General features: G+C 43.2%; 1 protein-coding gene across 9 annotated transcripts in view; it reads left to right on the top strand.

Moving 5' to 3' along the window:
- The first annotated feature begins 2953 nt into the window (after nucleotides 1-2953).
- Nucleotides 2954-21194, top strand: part of LOC148220295 (ubiquitin-associated protein 2-like) — a 221675-nt gene continuing 203434 nt past the window's right edge. For 8 of the 9 annotated variants that reach the window (XM_088155558.1, XM_088155556.1, XM_088155555.1 and 5 more), the window contains exon 1: nucleotides 2954-3028. In XM_088155558.1, coding sequence (XP_088011684.1) covers nucleotides 2989-3028 — 40 coding nt within the window. In that variant the 5' untranslated portion in view covers nucleotides 2954-2988. Of the gene's footprint in view, nucleotides 3066-21194 lie in introns of all 9 variants that reach the window. The other variant, XM_088155557.1, reaches the window with a different exon arrangement.

Genomic DNA, 21194 nt, shown 5'->3' with positions numbered 1-21194 from the left:
GGAGAAATTCCACAGAAAGAAAAGGGAACAATTCAACCCCCAACATCCAGTAGGAGAGACACACCTCTGCTTCACAAAAGAAGGTATGTGGGGATATTCAGATCAGGGAGGAGTGCAAGATCACTATAAGGAAGAATTGATAAAAAATATAACTTAAGTGTTCAAAGGAACAAGGACAAACCATGGGGGAAGTTTTAACTTGTATGAGAAAATAAAGCAACAACTCAGTGAACGGGACTTACCCACCTTGGGAATAAATTTATTTGTAGAATTAACAAAAGAAATCACTACTGAACTGAACTCACTGTTGGATCTGTGGAGGAATGCAAATGACTGAACAATGGCCATGGAGGGGGGAGGGATTTGGCCCAGAGCAGTTGTTACAGTGGAATCAAACGGAAATATTGATGGGAGTCAATAGACCTGAAGGACGGGTTCTAAGTCATGAGGTAATAGGAGAGATATGTATAACATGTCAGGGAACTAACTTTACCCAATATGTGGGGCACACCCCCTGTAAGACTATCCTGAGTACAAATGCAAGCAATCAGTCTTGGTGGCCCAAAGCTCCAGAAGGATATTGGGGAAAGTTAAGTAAAGGTAATTGTATAAAGAACAATTTTACAGGACTATGCTGGTATAATAAAAATAGACCCAACCCATATGAAGAAGTAAAAAGTGTAAGGACCTATTGGCAACAACATGAATCAGTTAAACTAAGCTGGAAAGCCCCAGACGGAAAATTTTGGATCTGTGGGAAAAGAGCTTATAATACCCTACCAAAAAGATGGAGAGGGACATGTACTCTAGGGATTATCCAGCCTGCGTTTTTTACATTACCAAAGGAAAAGGGTAATAGAGTGTTAGGAGTTCCCTTGTATGAAACTTTGTATCGAAATAAAAAGAGCACAGACATAGGGGGAACACAAATCTGGAAGGATGATGAATGGCCTCCAGAGCGAATTATCGAATACTATGGACCACCTACCTGGGCTCAAGATGGGAGCTGGGGCTATCACACTCCAATTTATATGCTAAATAGAATTATCAGGCTACAAGCTGTAGTAGAAATTACTTCCAACCGGACAGCCCGAGCAATAGAATTGATAGCTAAAAAACTTACTCAAACTAGAGCAGCAGTATATCAAAACCGACTGGCTCTGGACTATCTGTTAGCTGAAGAAGGGGGAGTGTGTGGAAAGTTTAATAATTCTGAATGCTGTTTAGAAATTGATGATAATGGTGAAGTAACTACTAAAATTGCAGAAGAAATAAAACGAATAGCCCATGTACCTGTACAAACCTGGAACTCTATGCTTAATGATAATTGATGGAATAACCTGTTGGGGGGAGCTTGGTGGAAGAAATTAGGGTTTATGTTAACATGTGCATTATTAGGACTATTGTTCATCCCATGTGTCAGGAAAATTAATCCACAAACACCAGAGGTTTATGTCCAAAAAGGAGACAGAGGAGTCCGTTTTGCTTTATTCGAATAAAGGGAGAGGCCATGGGACATTCCCCTGGGATCTCTCAAATTTTTGGAAGACGCAGCCTCCTTTTTATCCTATTTTCCCGGCCGCATTTCCCTCTCTCTTTCCCCATTGGCTGAGGTACTTGAGAGGTACAGACTTCCCGGAACGCCTGATACCTGAAATTCCCCTCTAATGTATAACTCTCCCTTTTAATTTTTAATTCTTATAGAATTCATAGTTTTCCCCCCGTTGCTTCTTTCATTTTTCGATATCCAATTTCATTTATCAGCAGCCTTACAGTTTGTTTGTAAAGGCAAATATCTTTTTCCATTCATCAATCAGTGGAATCCATCCCATTGTTTCTTTTATCTCTCAGTGCTAGCCTTATCTACAAGCAGATCCACAGCTCATTTGTAAAGACAAATTCAACATTCCTCTCACATGTCTTGTCCCATGCTTCATTCGACTAATCCGGTCAGTGGTTCAAGGAATGCAAGTTGCTACAATACCAATAGACCCTGAGAAGGCAACAAAATTAATGGCAGTAGATGAATTAAATCTAGTACAAGAGGTACTGACAAAATTTGAAGCCAGAACACGAATCAATGGGATAAAAAAAAAGAGAAGTGGGGAAATTGTGATAATTGATAAAAGATTTGTGTTAATCACAAAAGCATTGGGGTTTGTATAAACCAGAATACTAAGCTCTGAAGTGAAGCATGGACACTAGATAAAGGAAATTATATGATAAAATCATTCTGTTTAAAATCACCTTGTTATGTTATATTCTGTTGTATTATGTTACATTATAATATGTTATGCTATGTTTTCCAAATAAGTTGTATTGGCTACCAACTTGCAAAATCGATCTTCCCAAAAAGACCTTCCTGCCTTTGTCTAATCAATACTGCCTATCTCAAAAACCAGACTCCCAGAACTTCTCTGGTGGTTATCTACAAGGACCAGATGGCTATCTGTGACTGATTATCACCCAAAGGCTTTGTGAATTTGTGTAAGGATGTTTATTCAACCACCACTGCTTACGACAACAAAAATCCACAAATTATTGATTACAACGAGAAACCACAGTATAAGAAGAGGCTGCAAACCAAGGTTCGGTGGAGCGTGGAGTGGGCGGTGACCCCTCACGTTCCCCAGCGCGCTACTTGCTCTTTCTATATCAAATAAAGCAATCTAAATTTTGCTGAATATCGAGACTTTTGTCTCTCATTTATAAGACTAGGAACAGCTGCGGCCTTCCCTCTGAGCCGTCCGCGGAACAGCTCGCAACAGTGACGAGCCAGTACAGGGAAGACTTTTCATAGAGACGCGCCATACATTATCTCCTCTCAGTGCAGCTTTGAAGAGGTTTAACCAACTCCGCCGCTGCGCAGGCGTTTGGGGGGAGGGGCAAAGCCCCAGTCATATGCGTGCCAGGATAGGCGGAAGGGCTGGTGAGGAGTAAAGTGAGCGGAAGAGGAGTGTGTTATGTGATGTCACGTGATGTCGCGTGATGAAGGAGGGGGAGCCAGGCAAGTGGTCACGTGATGGTGGTAAGCGCCTCTGCTGCTTTGTGACCACACTGGGCAGGTATCGCATAGGGGGGTCGGGGCTGCCTCCTGCGGGGAGGAGGGGGACGTATGGACGGGAATGCGCGCGCGCGCGCGCGCGCGCGCGCCTACCTGCCCACCTGCCCTCCTTCTTCGCCGTCTGCCCCGTGCGCGCGGTGACTGCGGTGGACTCGCGCGCCCAAGGGAGGCCTAGTGCCCCTTCCTATCTTAACACTCCGGGGGCGGCTGTTGGACCCTCAGCGGTCTGAGGCCCTGGGACAGGCCTACCGCCTAGGGCCGGTTCCTCATTCTGGTGTGAGCTTTTGTCCGGCGACGGGTATCTGCTGAGGCCGCCTCTCCCCGCCGGGTCTGCTGCCTCTTCCTAGTTGCGGAGGGGAATAAGGGTGGTGGCGTGAGGGGGAGGTGGCTCTGCCCTACTTATGGTGGCGGTCCTCCAAGGGAAGCTTCGCTCTGCTCTAGATTACTGCCTTTCCCCCCGTTCCCTCAGGGGCGCGGTTAGGGGCCGTTGAGTAGGCCGTGGTTGCGGGTAGCTTCTGCCCCATTCCGGGTTCGTGTGGGGAGGGGAAGGCCACCTGGTGGGTGTCGGGAGAGCTGGATTAATTTTCTGCGCTTTTCTCTTCTGGAGAGGAGGTCTTGCCCCCCCTTCTCATTTCTCATCTCGTTACAGCTGGGGAAGGGGGAGTTCTCTCCTGAACGATTTGTGCTTCTGGTTCCTTGGGCTTGTGGGTGTGAAGAAAGGACGGGGGGTGCAGTGGACCTTTCGGAGAAGTGCATCTAGTGAAGGGAGGCGTCTTTGGGTCTTTCTAATCTCGAGTTGGGTCGAAGGAGGGTTAGCAGCATGGGAAGGGAACAAGTGGGTGAATAAGTATTGATTTGTGCCTTGTGTAGGGTGTTGCTTTCATGTTTTCTTTATCTCCTTCCCCAGTGCTCCCTCACTGGTGTGGTAGGGCAGCTGTGTCGTGGTCACAGCTACAGAATTCACTGAGGGTAGCATATTGGCAGCAACACTAGGTTATTCGAGGACATGACAATGAATGAACTGTTATTTCTGTTAGCAATTTCTACTTAGTCTTTCCTCACCCCTGTGTGCTTGTTGAGAATTGCAAGTCAATGCAGAGCTTTATTATTGGACTGGCTTTTTTTAATTTAAAAACAAAAAAAAGAGAAAGCTCTTCTGTGTCTGCTATTGTTGCTAAAGAAAATTATAGCAGAAAAGTGAGCTGGTAGAAACCCTTCTGCAAGAAACTGGATGTAGAAAGGGACCTGGTGCACCTTTGAGCTTGGTGCATGGACATGCAGAGCCCTCTTGGTTATCTTCAAAGGAACATGTGGTCTAGTGGAACAGAAACTTTGGGTTTGGTGTGGAGCTACATAAGGGGAAGCTCACGAGGACCAGCCTGCTTTGTTTCTAGCTACCAAGCAGCAATCTGTCCTTAGTAATCTCAATTTGATTGAATACTGAATGCTTATAATACAGCAGCAGATCAAGGTGTGATAGTCTGGGGTAGTGGTGGTGCCTGAAAAAATGGAGGGACTATTCTGCTGTGAGAGCAGCTGTTTTCAAGAAGAGAAATTAGAGCTGGATGTAAGGGAAGGGGAGAGGAGAGGAGAGGAAGTAGCACTTGCCATTGAAACAGAGTCCTTCACAACAAATGGTAGCAATTCAGCCTTCTGAGTCTTTGCTTTTTTAATATTTACTAGTGCCTTTTAGTAATTCCCTCAATATTGATACCTGGGCCTGATCTTTTTGTGGTGGATTGATCTAACTTGTTTGAAGAATATATTTTTAACCTTACACTAGGTAACTTGAAAGCAAGCAAGGCTAAATTATTTCATAGCATTAATGATGTTTGGGACTCCTGGAAGGTTACACTGAAAAACTGGATTAACTAGTGTAAATCAATTTTGTGGAAAATGAGGCAGCTGTGTTTATAACCTCAGCCGTTTAAAGGAGGTAGGGAGGAGTGGGAATGGGGCAAGCTCTGTTCTAGTTGCAGTTCTATCAGTATGTTGATTTTTTTTGGAAAAGTGTTTATAGTAATAAAAACAAAGGCATGGAAATTCAGAAACTGTTCAGATTGTTTCACTTGCATTGTTTTGGCCAGTCCTCAAAAAAACCTCCTGGTGCCATGAATTGCAAAAGGATGTGATCATTTAGGAGGACTTCAGAGTTACAGACTCGCCACTAAAATCTAAGGGAAAACCCAACCAAAAAACAAAAAATCTTGTGTTATCAGGAGTGTGTGTGGTTTTTAGTTGCCTTTTTTTTTTTTTAGTTTTTCGAATTTTAAGCTATCTTTATAGAAATAAGGTGCAGATTTTTGGTGTTTTACATTTCTTTCATGGATTTCTATGTGATGCTTTCCTCATAGAATGCCATTTCTTGGTATGTTTTACATTTGTTGGTGTCCCCCTAGTGATACTGATTGTAGCAGAATAGTATGCTGATTAATAGTTCTTGAGAAATGTATGTATCATGGACTGTTAATATACTGTTAATAATTATAATTCATAGTATTACTGATGATAGTAATATTTGCTTGCAATTTCAGTGATGTTTAGTACCAGTACTTGAATAGGTACTTCATGAAAGACTAGGAATACAAATTAATATATTTTATTAATTTTTTTAATTTATCTTTGTCTCTTATTTGGTTAGAGCACATGAGCAGGACTCTGAAGACCTGTTTTCTGTGCCTGGCTTTGCAAAAGCCTCATATGACCTTGGTAAAAGAGAAGCCAAGTGACTTGTCCCCTTTGTAAGATGACAGATTCAAGAAACTTAGTGTTATATTTGTATCCTTCAAAATTATTGACTGGAAGGTGCTAGAGGAAATGTATTGTTATTCTGCCTGAGCTTTTTGTTGAGTTTATAGTTGTTTCTTTTTTCTAATATAGCCTGCTTGTTTGTAGCCCATTATGTCCTCTGCTTCTCAGAGACCTAGTTTTGACTTGTACTGTTTTTCATATAACTTTCCTAATCAGGTTATACTCATTAAAGTGAGCACCAGGATGAAAGGTTGTGAAGTAGCTCCTTTACAATTGCTTCAGGTTCATATTTTACAAAAATAATACAGAGGGTTTCTCTGTTTTGCTTTGACGTGAAAGTCCGTACTCTTTAATTTTGACTATCCAAATTGGGAGTTTGTTGGAACTACCCATCTTCCTGGGACTCCTGCAGGCTCTTTCAGGTGTGGTACCCTCAGTCCTTCCCACTAATTTGCAATGCTGCAAAGAATAAACAGTGACTAAAGATAGATTAGCGGTGATACAGTCTGATGCCTAAGATCTCATGGCTTGCTCAGCTTGCTTTTACTATAGCATAATTATTTTGCTGAGCATATTGTTTTATTTATGTTCCTTCTAGACTAAAGCTTGTAAGATAGCTTATATGAACAACTTTGCTCAGCTCCCTTGGAGTTGTTTCTATTCAAAGTTCTCTTGAACTTTTGGGTTTTTTTGTTCAGCTGTCTTTGTGAAAGCTGCAAGACCCTGGCTTCTTTTGAAGGTAAAATTGCCAAGCTTTTTTTTCCCTCCCTCCTCAGCTTCTTAAATCAGTCTTCCAGCAGATGAGCTTGGAGATGAGCTTGGAGGAGTTCTTGACCTGGATGTGTGTAGCATTTTGCATTAAAAATGATGAAATGTTTTCCATAATGAGAGATCTTTGATCTTTCTCAAGACTGAAGGTTTGCTCAAAGTAATATTTATATTGGAAACTTTATGGTTGGGGTGGCTTGGTTTTTGTTTTTTTTTTGTTTTTTCTTTATTGTACAGGAACCAGTGGTTATTACAGATCTGCAAAAGATGAAGATTCAGTGGAATTTGTGTTACAGGATCATTCACTATTTGAATCCAAAGCTAAATGGAGAAAACGCAAACACTTTCTTAACCTCCAGATTTAAATTATTAGGTTGTACTTTTTTTAACCTGGTTTAATGGGAGGGGGGGAAGGACCCATCTTAATCTGTTAGGGAGCCCTATGGCTGAAGGTGTAAAATTTAAATTCAATAGCCATGATCGTATTCCTAAACATTTTTAACGGTTAGCTGTAGAGAGAGGTTTTTCTGCAATTTTATTCTGTGTGGTATAGGCTTCATCTAGAACATTTCAGTTGTATTTCTTATGACTAAAATACTGTTTTTATAAGTAGGATGATGTTTTAGAGACCATATTGAGATTATTTTCTTTGCTCAAATACAGTTACAAATAATAATTCATTTTCTTTGCTCAAAAGCAATTTGTTATTTTCAACTGTATTTATTTTGTTAAGTATTTTGAGGATGATGGATATAATAATCTAGAATGAAGCATATGGCTTCTGAAAACTCTTTTGTTTCCTCTATTTGGTTTCAGATGTTAACTGAATTGTGGTTTTTTTTATCATAAAACTCGTGTCCATTGCCTCTGGTCCTGTCACTGGGTACTTCTGAAAAGAGTGTGGCTCTGTTTTTGCACTTTCCCTTCAGGTATTTATATGCTTTGAGGCATCTTCTTCAAAGCTTTCTTCTTCTCTAGGTTAAACTACTTGACTATGTCAAGTCTGTAGTCTTTCAGACAAACTCAACGCCATATGCTCTTACATGCCTTTGAGAAGGAGGTGGCTTAATGATTGAATTTAGTGTAGGGATGGTGGTAACAGTAATTCTTGACTCTTGATAGTCGGAGAGGTGGATAAGTTTCGGATGTGTGTTTAAAGTGCTGTGAAAATGCAATAAGATGCATATTTCAAATCCAAATAACTTCTGTTATTGCAAGTAATGAGTAATTGGCTGTCTTTGCTCTAGCTGAAATGAAGGCTATAATTTGGCAGTTCTATAAGGAAAGAAACGGGTCAAGCATTTAATTGTCTGATATTGATAAAATTGCCAAGTCATGTGTATGTTCTATCTTGGAATTGTGTGGATTGTAAATGATGGTTTAATGTACATACAGCATGTAGGATAATTTAGGCTGAGGTGCAATATGATCTCTAAGACTGATACTTGTAATATTTTAATACTGTTGATAGAATTGAACACCATAGTTAGCAAAGCATATATTCCAGATGCAGTCTCAGAATTCTAAGGGTGAGGTGCTGAAATTAATATAAATAAGCTGAGATGTGAGGAGTACAAGTCCCTTTTCTTTCAAAATGAATAAATTGATCTTGCAGCGGAGTGCTTGGTCTTATAGATTGATGGTGAAATAGGTGACTCATCATCTTGGCATGTTTTAGAAAACAGGCTTTCTACTTAGGCATTTTAATGTTGCATTGCACAGCATATAGAGTCAGCATACATCTGTGGGTTCAAGGGCTGTTAGTTTAGTACAGCATGTGTTGCCGGTGAGGGGGCCTCTGTGAGACTCCAAAACTGCTTCTTCCCAGGCAGTTCTTGGCAACAAAGTACACTTGCAAGCCTTGCCCGGATTGAAATCAGGCTCGCAATGTACCTTTCGAGCCAGCAGAGAAAGAGATCGAGAAGTGTCTTTGAGGAGATTCCATAGTCTTTATTTCTTCTACGAAGGGGTCCTGTCCAGCAAATCCGAAGTGTGGGGTTCTAAGGGGACTTTTATAGGGTTTAAGGGTTTTGTATTTTGCACCAATTAACAAAGGAATTCTATAATTAACCAATCTACAAAAGACTTTAGGGGAAAAAGGAACCAATTATCTAAGAGGAAAATGGACCACTAAAATTACAGAAAGATAACACAGGGGTCTACAGTGGGGTGAGATGCTTCTTGGTATTAGTCACTCTAAGCAAACAATTTATCTAAGGTATCGTTTTCCATGGGGCCCTATCTTGTGAGCTTGCCTTTTCAGAGATGGTTTCTTCTCTCTCCACAAGCATGGTAATGAATGATCCTGTAGAATACAAATATATACTTAAAAGGAGATGTAAGCTTTAAAAAAAGAGTTAATAAATTCCTGTGAAAAAAAGTTTCTTAATGGTCTATCAATAGGAAGGAAGTTTTTAAGAAAAATTATTTGCTAATTCAGATTTTTCAAACTTTTTAAAAAAAGATTCTTTGCACATTCTTAAGTTTTATTATAAGCTAGTCTGGTTTGGAAAGAAATGGTAGAGGAGAGTGTGAACCTCCTTTCAGAGACAGAAAACACATGGCAGCCAAACAACATATAAGCCCAGACATGCAGAAAAAGGTAAAGATGGGGAGCTGGAGCAGTGACTGTGGGTCTAGGAGAAGCCTAAGGGTGGTTCACCCCCACTTCTGTTGGAAAGAAAATAAATACTGAATTAAATGCGATGAGAATTTCGGCAATTTGACATCATATGTAACTTGTCTCTTTTGTATCTTTAAAAAAGTAAAATGAAATTTCTCTCTCACGTCCTAGTTAGTGTCTTAATCTTTTTCATGTTAAACACACAAGAACAACTTGGATGACTTTGATAAAATTGAGTGAAGGGCACTTGATTTATCTGCTTCTTTCTAGCGTGTATTATGTTTGAAGTTGTAAAGATTGCTAATCCCTCATCTATTTTGGTAGTTTGGTATCATTTTGGTGTAGATTGGATAGACCTGACCTCATGGAAAATTCTAGGGCAACATAACAAGAATAAGTGAATTTACACGTGACACCAAGTTGAGAAGTGATCATGAGAAAAATAATGCTCAAAGTAGGAAAATCTGGGGGTAAAATCAAGTTTTCTGACTGAAGCAGGTCAAGATGAGGTTTAGTCTCAAAAGAAATTAATAAAACCCACCTTGTTTAAAGCTAGACAAAATGCTAACAATGGTTATGACAACAGAAGGAGCAGTCCAGAGTTGGCAGATAAATAAAAACGATCTCTTAAAGTTTTCAGTTCTCAGTACTGTTTCTGTGGTGACAGCTTGCAGTTGTGCTGTATTAGATATGAGCTGAAACTTGATTTTAACAGAATAAACTGTTTGGGTTTTACCTGTGCTATGGATTGAACTTTGAATGAATATACAACCAGGTCCCAAACATGAACTAAGACTCTTGTCATATTTTCTCCCATACTCTGCTCAGCCATCCTTCACCTGTATGTGACTTCAGGAAGGATGTTTTCTGGTTGCAGAGGGTAATTACTTTAATCCCTGAAAAATCTGGTTTGTTTGGGGTTTTTTTTCCTCAGGTAGAAAAACCTTTCCTTTTGTGAAGAACTAGTTCATGTTTTTTCCAAGCCTCCTACTTAATGCAGTATATAATTATGTCTGAATATTTGTTGCAGGGGGTGACCAGACTGTAGTTCTGCTAGCTGCTTCTTTGTTGGAAGTTGTAGACACCGTAGTGCCCTTTCACTGAATGCTACTAAGGAAACCCTAGGAGGGAAAATACCAACGGCTTTACCTTTTCTGGTTTTCTTTGTTGAGAAACAGGTATGAAGAAATTTGCAATGGTGATGGTTCTTCACCACTGAATGAGGCAGTGATGGAATAAACAGCAATTATACTGTGTATTGACTTGGCTAGTATTTTCTCTCCTTAGGCTAGAAAATAAGAGAGCAGAGGACTTGGAAATGGAGGTGTTCCTTTCCTCCTATAGCAAGAGGAAATAGTCTGTGCATGGCTGTGCAAGCACCAGGGCCCACCTCTGAGCCACTGTGGTTTCTCTGTTTCCTAACCCAAGATACTGAGTCAGTTCAGGACAACATGTGGTGTGCTGAGTGATGGGAATACATTCTCTCTTCTACTTTGGTAGTTTTTCACAGAATCAACTAGGATGAAAAAAACCTTTGAGATCATAGAGTCCAACCTATGACCTAACACCACATTGTCAAATAGACCATGGCATGAAGTGCCACATCCAGTCTTCTCTTAAACACCTCCTGGGATGGTAAGTCCACCACCTCCCTGGGCAGCCCATTCCAGTGCCTAATCACTTTTTCTATGAAGAACTTCTTCCTACTGTTCAGCTTAAACCTCCCCTGGTGTACCTTAAGACTGTGTCCTCTTGTGTCGCTGGCTACCTGGGAGAAGACTGACCCTCACCTGGCTACAACCTCCTTTCAGTGAGAGTTTGTGCAACGTTGACTGGAGCTGTGCTTGAGACAGAAAACACAGCACTCTGTGATCCGTGTGACAAAAAGCCTTTATTCCCCCCGACTTCACCTTAAATACCCCTTTTAATGTTCCCGGGTAAGTGCCTGTGATTGGTTCCAAGTTCAGTCTGTTCCTCTCTTTGACCAATAGCCTCTGCAGCTCGGGCTGGGACTCATTGGGTCACATCCTTGTCTATCTCCACTTCTGTCCTATCTCTGTTCTCTGGGGGCCTGTCTATTAGGCCAGGCTGCTTCTCCTATCTGTGGCCAGATTAACTGCCCAGTACAAGCCAGCTCGCTCTGTGTCATAGAAAAGGCTTTTCTTATGCAAACTTGTCAGAGAACAAGAAATTAAGTCCTTCTATCAAAGATGACAGGAACATATATTTAGTTTTTCCTTCGGTCTTAGAACATCAGACAGGAAAGAAGTTTTCTTCAATTATTACTCAGCAAAGAAACATACTTTAAAAATGAAATTGCTGTTGCCCCTTCCTCACATGTTCCCCATGATGGCTGTCTCTCAAAGAGAATTTCTATTTTCTATATATTATATTTCTATGTGGACCAGTTCAGCTTTTTTTTTTTCCCACCTCTGTCTATTTCATGGCAATAGCTGAGGTCTGGTCTGTGTTATGGTCTAGTAAGATCCTCTAGTTCTGATTGTCCTGAGAGTGGTGCTTAGATACATAGACTAACTGCATGCTATTCTTTAACTGTGTTACTTAAGGTTCCATTACATGTAATGGTAAGTGCTGGTAACTAGTGCGTCTTGCAGGTCCTTGCAAACATGAGGCTTATAATTAGGACAGGTATCAGGATTTTATTATTTTTGCATGTGCAAGTTCAGCTGGTTGCTATCTAAAATGGTGGTGTTCTTGCAGGAAGGCATCAAAAGATGACAATAGTGACTTGGTAGATATTGTTGTTTGAAACATAAGGTTGAACCCTCTGAATCTTCTAGGACATTGACTCTCTTTTGATTTTCCAGAATCAGGACAAATCACGAACATTGTCTTCTGACATCAGCAGAGTTACATCGGTTTTGCTAACCAGGTTTTTAGTAGTCTGAAGATTGCCTTGGTTGGGTGAAAGATAAAGCCCTAGGTGGAAGTCAGTTAGGCTTCTCCAATTTTGGTGCAATTGTCCTTTGGTTTTTTTTGGTGTTTTTTTTTTAAATAATATTGAAAGTTGATTTTGGGGAAATTTAGATTCCTCCTTCAGAAATTTCTGTATGAATAAGGGTGTTTGTTGCATCTGAAGTTTGAATATTTATGAAGAAATTGAGGGCAAGTCTGTTGGATGTTTATTGGATGTAGCTGACAGATTTTGATTAAAACAAGGATAATCATCAGCAGTATATACTAAAATGTAAAGCATCTTTTAGGCAGAGACACTGCGATAATAGCAAAGATAGAAATTGTGATATTAGAAAATTTTACTTTTAAAATAATGCTAATCATATTGCTTGACTTTTGTGATTGAAACTTGCTCTACTAGTGGAAAACATGCCCTGTTCAGTCCCCTTCCACATCATGCTTTTGAGAGGGGCTCTAGATGTGTAACCAGCCTTTGCAATGATAGCGAACATTTCTTTCTCTTACAAAACAATGCTGTCTTGTCTTTATTTGCAAGACCTATTTGTATATTTCTGTCTTGCTCTGTATAATATTTGATTAGGAATAGTAATCCTTGAAACGAACTTTTTTTTTTTTTGCTAGTAGTGAAAAAGTATTGATTTCTGTAGATTGAGGGTGTTCTTAGGTCATTATAGATTGAATTGACAGAAGAATAATTTTGGCTAATAACTCAGTGGGTTTTAAGAGCACTCACTTGTTTATTCAGTATGCTTTGCTAACACAAATGAAAGTGTATATGTTAGTTTATATGTTCGTGTTGGTACTCTGGTGTGAGAAATAAGCCTCACTTTTAGAATTTCAAAGGTTTATTAAACCTTAAAACTACAACAAAAGACTAAATAAGGAGAAAGCAGTCCTGGGAGTCCCTGTGACTGGCAGCCATGTGCTTGTTTACAGAATGGATGCTCTGCTTTTTATACCCTTAGCCCCTCCCAAAGTCTTGTCAGTCAATTATTTCTCTGCCGTCCATTGGTGGATTTTACTTTCTTATATCTTGATTGGCGGTCAGGTGTCATTATGCCACGCCTCCTAGTAACAAACCGGCCCTCCCCAAATGCCCTCATTTCCAAGGCTATTACAAGGGGGAGGGGAAAGAGGACTATGGGAGGATATATTACAATAATGTTGCTGCGAAGGGGTTGTTATGAATGATGTTCTATTTTTCCCAATTTATCAAGCAACAAGATTAATAGTAAGTTTTTAATAGTAACAAAATGAATACAATCAAAGTATTGGAGATGACAATTAAAGTATTAGGGATGAAACAATCAAAGTGCATATATTTAAGAATATACAAAATTTGGCAGTAAGTAATTTAGTATAATTGAGGTTCGTATAAAGCATAAGCAAAACCGACCGGGGAGGGGCCCCCCTCCGACCGGGAATACGGGGAGTGGCTCGCCATTCCTCACGTATCAAAGTATTCAGGCTAACAATCCCACTTATATACTGTAGGCTACAGAAGTTTCTAGAAAGCTCCTCCTAGTTTCTATTTCTAAAATTTACGTAACTATACTGCACGGCGCATGCTCTACTAATGGGTTAGGGGGTCTCTCCTCCTTTTGAGGGTCTTATTTCCGGTGAAGGCTCATCATCTTCATCAGTGACCGAGGTGTGACCTGCAGGTAGCGCAGGCGCCCTGTGTGACTGAGCAGATGTTTTCCATAACATGACTCTAATTAAGTCCCATGCTTGGAATCATTCCATTTTTGACAGCTTCAAGGTTGAAGCTGTATTTCTAGATGCTGCTTATCAGACCTATGTCCTTCTTCTATTCTTATCTGACTTTCTTCCAACCTCCTTCTTTGACTCCTAACATCTGGAAGATGTCTTTTATCCTGTCTCACCCATCTCCCCCTTCTCACTCTGTAACAATTGTCTTCTATTGATCTAAATACAATTTTGTTAATATAGTTACAACTTAATTAGCACGAATCACATTTATCACAGGGTCTTTCCATTTGCGACAACTTTTCTGGCTTGACTGAGTCAGAGTGTGGTGTGGCTATATAATAAACAGGATGGGTAGGATGGTGTGCCTGAGAAATTCTTTAATCTATCTGTGACTGTGCGGTCCAAGAGGCAGCATCCAAAGATTAGGGGAAGGGGTCGGTTTAACAATACATAGAGATACCTGAAGGCAAAAGGTCTAATTACGAAAGAGAACTAGGAACATGTTTGGGCATGTCCTTACGTGTCTCCACAAGTTTCACAGTATTAGGCTAAAGCCTCTCACCTCTGCAGGGCAGGGGTTTGACCTTATGTTTAAGGCCTTGCTTTTTAACAGCCTGCCTCCTATGGTCTTAGATTTATGCCCTCTGTGTAGGGAACCTGAGCTAATCCCTGGTCCATCTTAGCTAAATTGACTACCACACAATAACATAATTATACATCCACAAAACTTAACATACACACAATACTCATCCTTTAATTGTGAGAGTCAACCATCGCATTACTCATTGTACTGATTTGAAAGCAAAACCAGTGAGAGACTCAAAGTCAGAAATGCATGTATTTTTTTGTTTTTAATAAATTGTAATAGTACAGAAGAAAACCACTGACAGAGTCAGGATACAATCTGATACCCCGCGAGTTAGGGTGGTGGTAGAAGTCCAGATGAAGTGGTCTTGTTGAAGTAGTGATCCTGTAGAAAGGTCTGGTGGCTTTTGTCCTCTGGAAACCAGTGGGTAAGGGCTGCTTGTTCTGTCCTAAACCCCAGATTATATCCAGGTGGAGATACTTGGCTCCTCCCCCTGGCAGAGCATCTCATAATGGCCTGATGTCATGTGGTGGGTCCTTGCAGAGCCTGTGCACGCTCACAAGCACAGAGCTGTGTACAGACCCATTCACAGCTGAGAGTGTGCACTCAACACACATGCACACATCAGCACATCCATGCGCACAGTGCTGTGCACACTAGCATACATGTACACTGTGCAAAGCAGGATGTGTACACTCACATTTGGGCACACTAGAAAACACTTGTGCACACAGCCATGCACACTGATGTGTGTGCAGAGCCGTGCATGCTGGCACACATGTGCACAGTACTTCCCCAGAGCCCTCCTGGCCTCCAACCCCCTGTGGATCTCTCCCTGTGGGATCATGACACGGTGGGGATGGGGACAGGAGAGGGGAGTATGGATGGGACATTGTGCAACAGTTCATGCTTACAATTACTTAAAATATGCTACTATAAGTTCTACTTAGTTTCCCAACTCTCCCCCACATACATACTGCAAGATAGGTCCCGCATTCTTGCAGGCACCACAAGGCTACACAGAACTCTGTCTTTGGGGACAATTGGTTATTTCCCTCTGGCGAGGCTCAGAGGGGGGACAATGGGACAGTTCCTCTCCTCTGATGGTCTTGGGGCAACCAACCATGGTCCTTTCTTCATCTTCATCTTTCTTCATCTTCATCTTCTCTGCAGAGCTCTGCCCACCATCATTCGCCTTTAATGAAGTAACAAAAGGCAACCTAGAAAGCTCCCTCCCAGTGCAAACAACACAGAGAATCTGTGCTGGAAAGAGAACACCCGTGGTGAACAGTGAGCTCACTCTCTGTGCAAACAGGAAAGGCCAGGCCAGTCTCCATATGAGTCACATCCACTGCTTGCCACCTTCCCAGGCAATATTTAACCACTTAGCTTCAGAGACCTGATGCAGGCTAAGGCCTGATCAAAGAAATAGCCCATATTCCAGTACTCACAGTGGGGTCCTGGAAAGAATAGTGGCACATTTACTGCCTGCTACCCCTCTCTAGGCAATGTTCAACTGTTTAGTTCACAAACTAATCTTCTAGCACGCTTAGTGGAGTCAGCAGAGCCACTTACTGGTGGGGGTAAAGAGCACCCTCTGTGCCTTTGGGGTGGGAGCAGACAGTGTTGTCTCAAAGGAAAGGTTAAAGAGACTGCTGGATTTTTGCCTCTTGCCTCTCACTTCACAAGGGCAGGAGGACACAAAAGTGAGCACCTTGTTCCTGTCCCATCTTTCCCAGGAGCTTGACTTGCATGAAGAAGAGGATTAGAAGGCTTTATTGAGGATCACTGCCAGTGCATAGCACACAGGGTATCCCTCGCCCCTTACATCATGGGATGTAGGGGTAGGAACCAACAACAGCCCTACCCCACTGCGCTAGAAGGCAAAATCCCCATGGAAGCATTTTATTCTGGCCTTCTTAAGAGAATTGCATTCTCATCCCAATCTTCTCCTCTGCAGGAGCTCATTCTTACAGGAACTGGCAGAGCAGATGGGGTTTGTACATTGGCTGGCTTCTATTCCAGTCTTTTCCCTGGAGCTAGCATGGCAATAGAAGGGCTCTGGTGAACCTTCTCTTCCGGTGTAGGCTCTAACGCAGCTGTCAGAACTTAAATTTCATAGAGCACCACTTCTGGGCTTTGAGCACCAGCCATGGAAGGAGGAGATGTAACTCCAAAGGCAGCAGTTCCCAGGCCCAGCTCCTGCCATCCCAGTGGGATCTTAGAATAATAGCACATCTAATGCCTGCTACCCCCTTCTTAACAGTGAGAAGAAAAAGAAAGAAAGAAAAAGAGAAAAGGGAGGCTTGCTTTTCTCTTAGAGAGCAAAAATAAACAACTTGGTGAGGTTTGGAGAGCTAGTGAGAGATTAAGGCTATCTCTGCCCCGGTTTTATCTCCTACCGCTCATGCTGGCCTTCCCCACCCCTCTCTCTTTCCCCACAGCGGCGCTTTCAACACTGTCCCTTGCTCCCTTCCATTGCTGCTACTGCACTGTGGTGGCCTTGGCAAGGGCAAGCTCCACTCTAGCAGCTCGCTCTGGGAACCGGGGGGGGGGGGGCTTGCAGACAGCTGCTCATGTAGGGGAGCCTGGGGGGCAAGACCCATGCCTCACCTCCCTCTCACTGTCTCTCTCGACCTACCTGCTGGGGTCATGGCCGCTGCCCCACAGTCAGGGCTATGGTGGGCCAGGAGCCTCCCCTCTCCATGCTGCCTCTGTGCACGTGGGACTGGCACACTGTGGTGCACTGGGAGCCTCCCCCCTCCATGCTGGCAGTTCTGCGTGCAACTGTGCCCAGCGTGCCCTGAGTCACTGCACCCAGTGGCAGCCCCTCACCGCCTGTGGCTCTCTCTTGCACCTCGCTGCCCGTGGCTCCCGCTGCCGCTGGTCTCTGCTGTCTGTGGTTCCTGCTGCTAGCAGCCCCACGCTTCTGAACCCCCCCGTCCATGAGCATGGTCCGTGCTGATCAGTGGCCCTCCCCACCGGTGGCCCTGCACACAGTGGTGGCCACCGCTCCGCGCCTGGGCTGCCCGGTCTTCAGCTGGGCCGGCGGCGCCGGGCACTACCGCACTTAGTGCTTCTGGCTCACCGCTGCCCAGGTTGACCCATCGCAACCACACACCCTGGTGGCCTTCGGTTCCTCACGATTGCGGGCAACTACTGAATTCAGTCGTCGCTGGCAGCTCTGCACAGGAAGGCCTGCAGTGCCGGGTTTTAGTGCTTCTGACTACTGCCAGCATCCCCATTCAGGTTGGCATCACTGAAAGTCACTGTGCCAGGTGTCCTGAGCCGCTGTAGCCCACGTGGAGCAGCCCCGCTTGCAGGCAGGTGCCTGCTTGTCGGCAGTGCTATCCGCAACCATGCCTAGCACACCTCGCAGCCGCTGCCCCCCAACTGGGTCGGCAGAGCCAGAGGTCACCGTGCTGGGCCCCTGCTTGACGCTGAGCACGTGGTACTCCTGCGGTCCTGCGGTTCCTCCACGCCACTTGGCTGCTCCCACCGCCAGCAGCCCCGCGCCCTAGTATGAGCACGGTCCCTGCTCGGGGAAACCTGTACAACCCTTTGTCCGTGGTCTCCGCTTGCCACTGCCCACGCAGGCTCTCGTGGCCCCCCCCCCCCCCCCTTCCCCTAGTCTGGCAGCTCTGCACAACCGGGCACCCTCTGATACACACAGTTCCCTCTGAGCAGTGGCCTTCCCGCCACTGGTGCCGTCTTCGCGCAACTGGGTATCCCCCAGTCTGGAAACCTTGCTACCAGGTCAGCCCTGCTGGGCTCAACTGCTCGGTGTCCCTGACTCAATGTGGCGAGTGTCCCAGACGAGCCTGCGTGCGCCGGAACTTTATTGCGCTTAGCGCTACCGAATGCTGTCTACATGAATCTGCCTTTGTTCGTAGTCCCTGCCACAGGCGACCCCACGCTGTGGCTTTTTCCTATTCTTCTATCTCATGCATCCCACTGGCCATGGGGTCCCTGCTTTCCTCCACCACGCATCCTGCCGTCCATCGGTCCCCACTTTCCTTTACTATGCGTCCCGTCTTATATGTCCAACCATCCAATATCCTGTAAGCTCCAGCGAACCAGGACCAGGTCCCGTGTGCTACTTGCCTGGAGCTGGCGTTTGCACACCCGCATTATGGACAAATAATCTGGCCAAAGCAATTATGAGGATCTTCTAAGTTTCACACTCACCCTAAGCACATTCCTGGAACTACCTCATTCACACTACAAGCATATTCTTGGCTCTCACACGTGCAAATACTCACAATCCTCTAGATCTGCAGTTTTTCAGGCGCTTTTTCTCTTCTTCCCCCTCTTCTTTTTCATTATCTAGTCTTTATTGTCTCCAGGGTATTGACCTACAATCACTGATGGTCCCAGGAAAGGTTGTTCGAGCCACCAAATTCTGCGCCATTCATCCAAAATCTAGGGATATGGGGACAAGGTTTTAGATCCCAGACTAACCCCTATTTGTGAGAAACAACGCTCACTTTTAGAATTTCAAAAGTTTTTTAAACCTTAACAAAACTACAGCAAAATACTGAATAAGGAGAAAGAGCAGTCCTGAGAGTCCCCGTGACTGGCAGCCATGTGCTTGTTTACAGAATGGATGCTCTGCTTTTTATACCCTTAGCCCCTCCCAAAGTCTTGTCAGTCAATTATTTCTCTGCCGTCCATTGGTGGATTTTACTTTCTTATATCTTGATTGGCGGTCAGGTGTCATTATGCCACGCCTCCTAGTAACAAACTGGCCCTCCCCAAATGCCCTGATTTCCAAGGCTATTACAAGGGGGAGGGGAAAGAGGACAATGGGAGGATATATTACAATGACATAATTATACATCCACAGAATTTAACATACACACAATATTCATCCTTTAATTGTGAGAGCTAACCATTGCATTACTCATCTATAACATCTGGCCACTCCCAGCAATCTTCTTTTATTGGTAAAACATGAAAGCGTACCGATAATACGTTTTCTCTCTCCTGTGATGTTCTGCCAGTGATGCAGGTCTACTCCTGGCCATCAATATTCTTCCTATTTACCAGAGAAAACTTAGATGAGACAGAACTCCTCCCAGGATCCATAAGCTCAGGTTTGGTGTTGTTGGCTTGGGACATTACAGACACTGAATTATGAGCACCACTCCTGAGGAACATCTGACTCTTGGAAACTTTTCCCTTTCAAGCAGTAATAAAGGTGGTGAAATGTTTTAGACAAAAGCTACAGACACATTTGTTTTCCTCCATTCTTTTTTTCTCATGCTTATATCATGCTACTGCATAGCAGTAAAATCTACACATATTGTATATGTACAGTAGTCATGCCATCATGAAGCAGTATCCTGCAGCCTTTTCCCAGCCCTGTCTGTGAGAAATCTTGAGTAACTTTGTGATTAGAGTATTGTGGTTTAGGAATGGTATTCTCCAAGTTAGTGCTCCCACTAAAACCATGCTGCTGCTTGCTCCGTCTCCTTTTCCCCCCTCCCCCCTGTGGGTTACTGTAGAGGAGAATCGGAGGCAGGAAAGGTAAAGATCAAGGGTTGAGATAAGAACAATTTACTGGAAACAGCAATGGGATAAGAAAATGAGCATTAGCAGCAACAATATTAATAACAAAAGTGTACAAAAGAGAGAGTGATTCACATGCAAAATGCTCACCCTGACTACTCCCTCTGACTTGGAACATGTGCTACCCAAGGGGTAAGGATAAAAAGGAATAAGGAAGACTCTTCTGTTAAGTCACAAAGTTGAGAGTAGACCCCCTTGCTAAACTGAGCCCCAGACTTGATGGACAGTTTAGGCCCAAAGGTTTTAACAGCACTTAATTGATAGCTTAAGTTAAACAATTTAACTAAGGATTACTGTAGAATTTACTATAGCAGAACAGTAACTCACCAGCCAATTTACCTACAAATCTAAAGTACTTGAGAATGTATGAGAGCAACATTCCTAGTCTGTTTGCTATAGCATATTCACACTCGCACACACACAGACCTAATTATATGTACAAGATATATACCTATGAAAAATTCCCTTTGAAATCAGTGACATACTCATGTTGGATGCCTTTGCATCTTCTCAGTGGGTGAAGAGTTGAGCCTTGAGGAGTGGGGGTATCAACCTGGGATCTGTCTTTGGCATTCAGTGATCCTCCAAGTATAGCAAACTTGAGAGTTTGCTGGCTTTGAGAGGCCCCGCTCAGAGGGAAGTTGCTGGTCACAGTCTGCTGTGGTCCAGGAGAGCTCAAAGGGTCTCACTTTGGACTGCTGTTTATAGGGCTTCAAGAGAGTGGGCTTTAGTCATAGTAATTGTCCATCCTGGCCACAATTTGGAGCGGTAACTTTATTTGAAAGTTCAATAACAGAAATGTTAGTCCACTTGTCTGGTTATTCAGGCAGGAAAAATAAGTTTCCAATACTGTTTTTTAAAAAGCAGGAGCTCATTAAACAGCACCAGTTTCTAGGAGCAGACAGTGTTTCTGATAAGCTCAAGAGGAGCTCAGCCCAGGTGCTGCTGTCAAGGCCGAGGCCTAATGAGCATTTCTCAGATTATAGTGTGGCCTGAGGGTGGAGAGGGAATGCATCACCACACTATAACTACTATAGTGCACTATCCTTGAAGCAATTATTTTTAAAAATAATTAAGTAGAGATTGATATTACCCATAACAATGACTGTGGGCAAATCTCTTGCTCAGCCTCAAGGAATAACCGTGGGGGGCATCCCCACTCAAGGAAGGAATCTCCACAC

The sequence above is a fragment of the Sturnus vulgaris genome, chromosome W, assembly GCF_052056855.1.
Source record: "Sturnus vulgaris isolate bStuVul1 chromosome W, bStuVul1.hap1, whole genome shotgun sequence".
NCBI classification, from domain to species: Eukaryota; Metazoa; Chordata; class Aves; order Passeriformes; family Sturnidae; genus Sturnus; species Sturnus vulgaris.
This window is presented reverse-complemented; position numbering and strand designations above follow the sequence as displayed.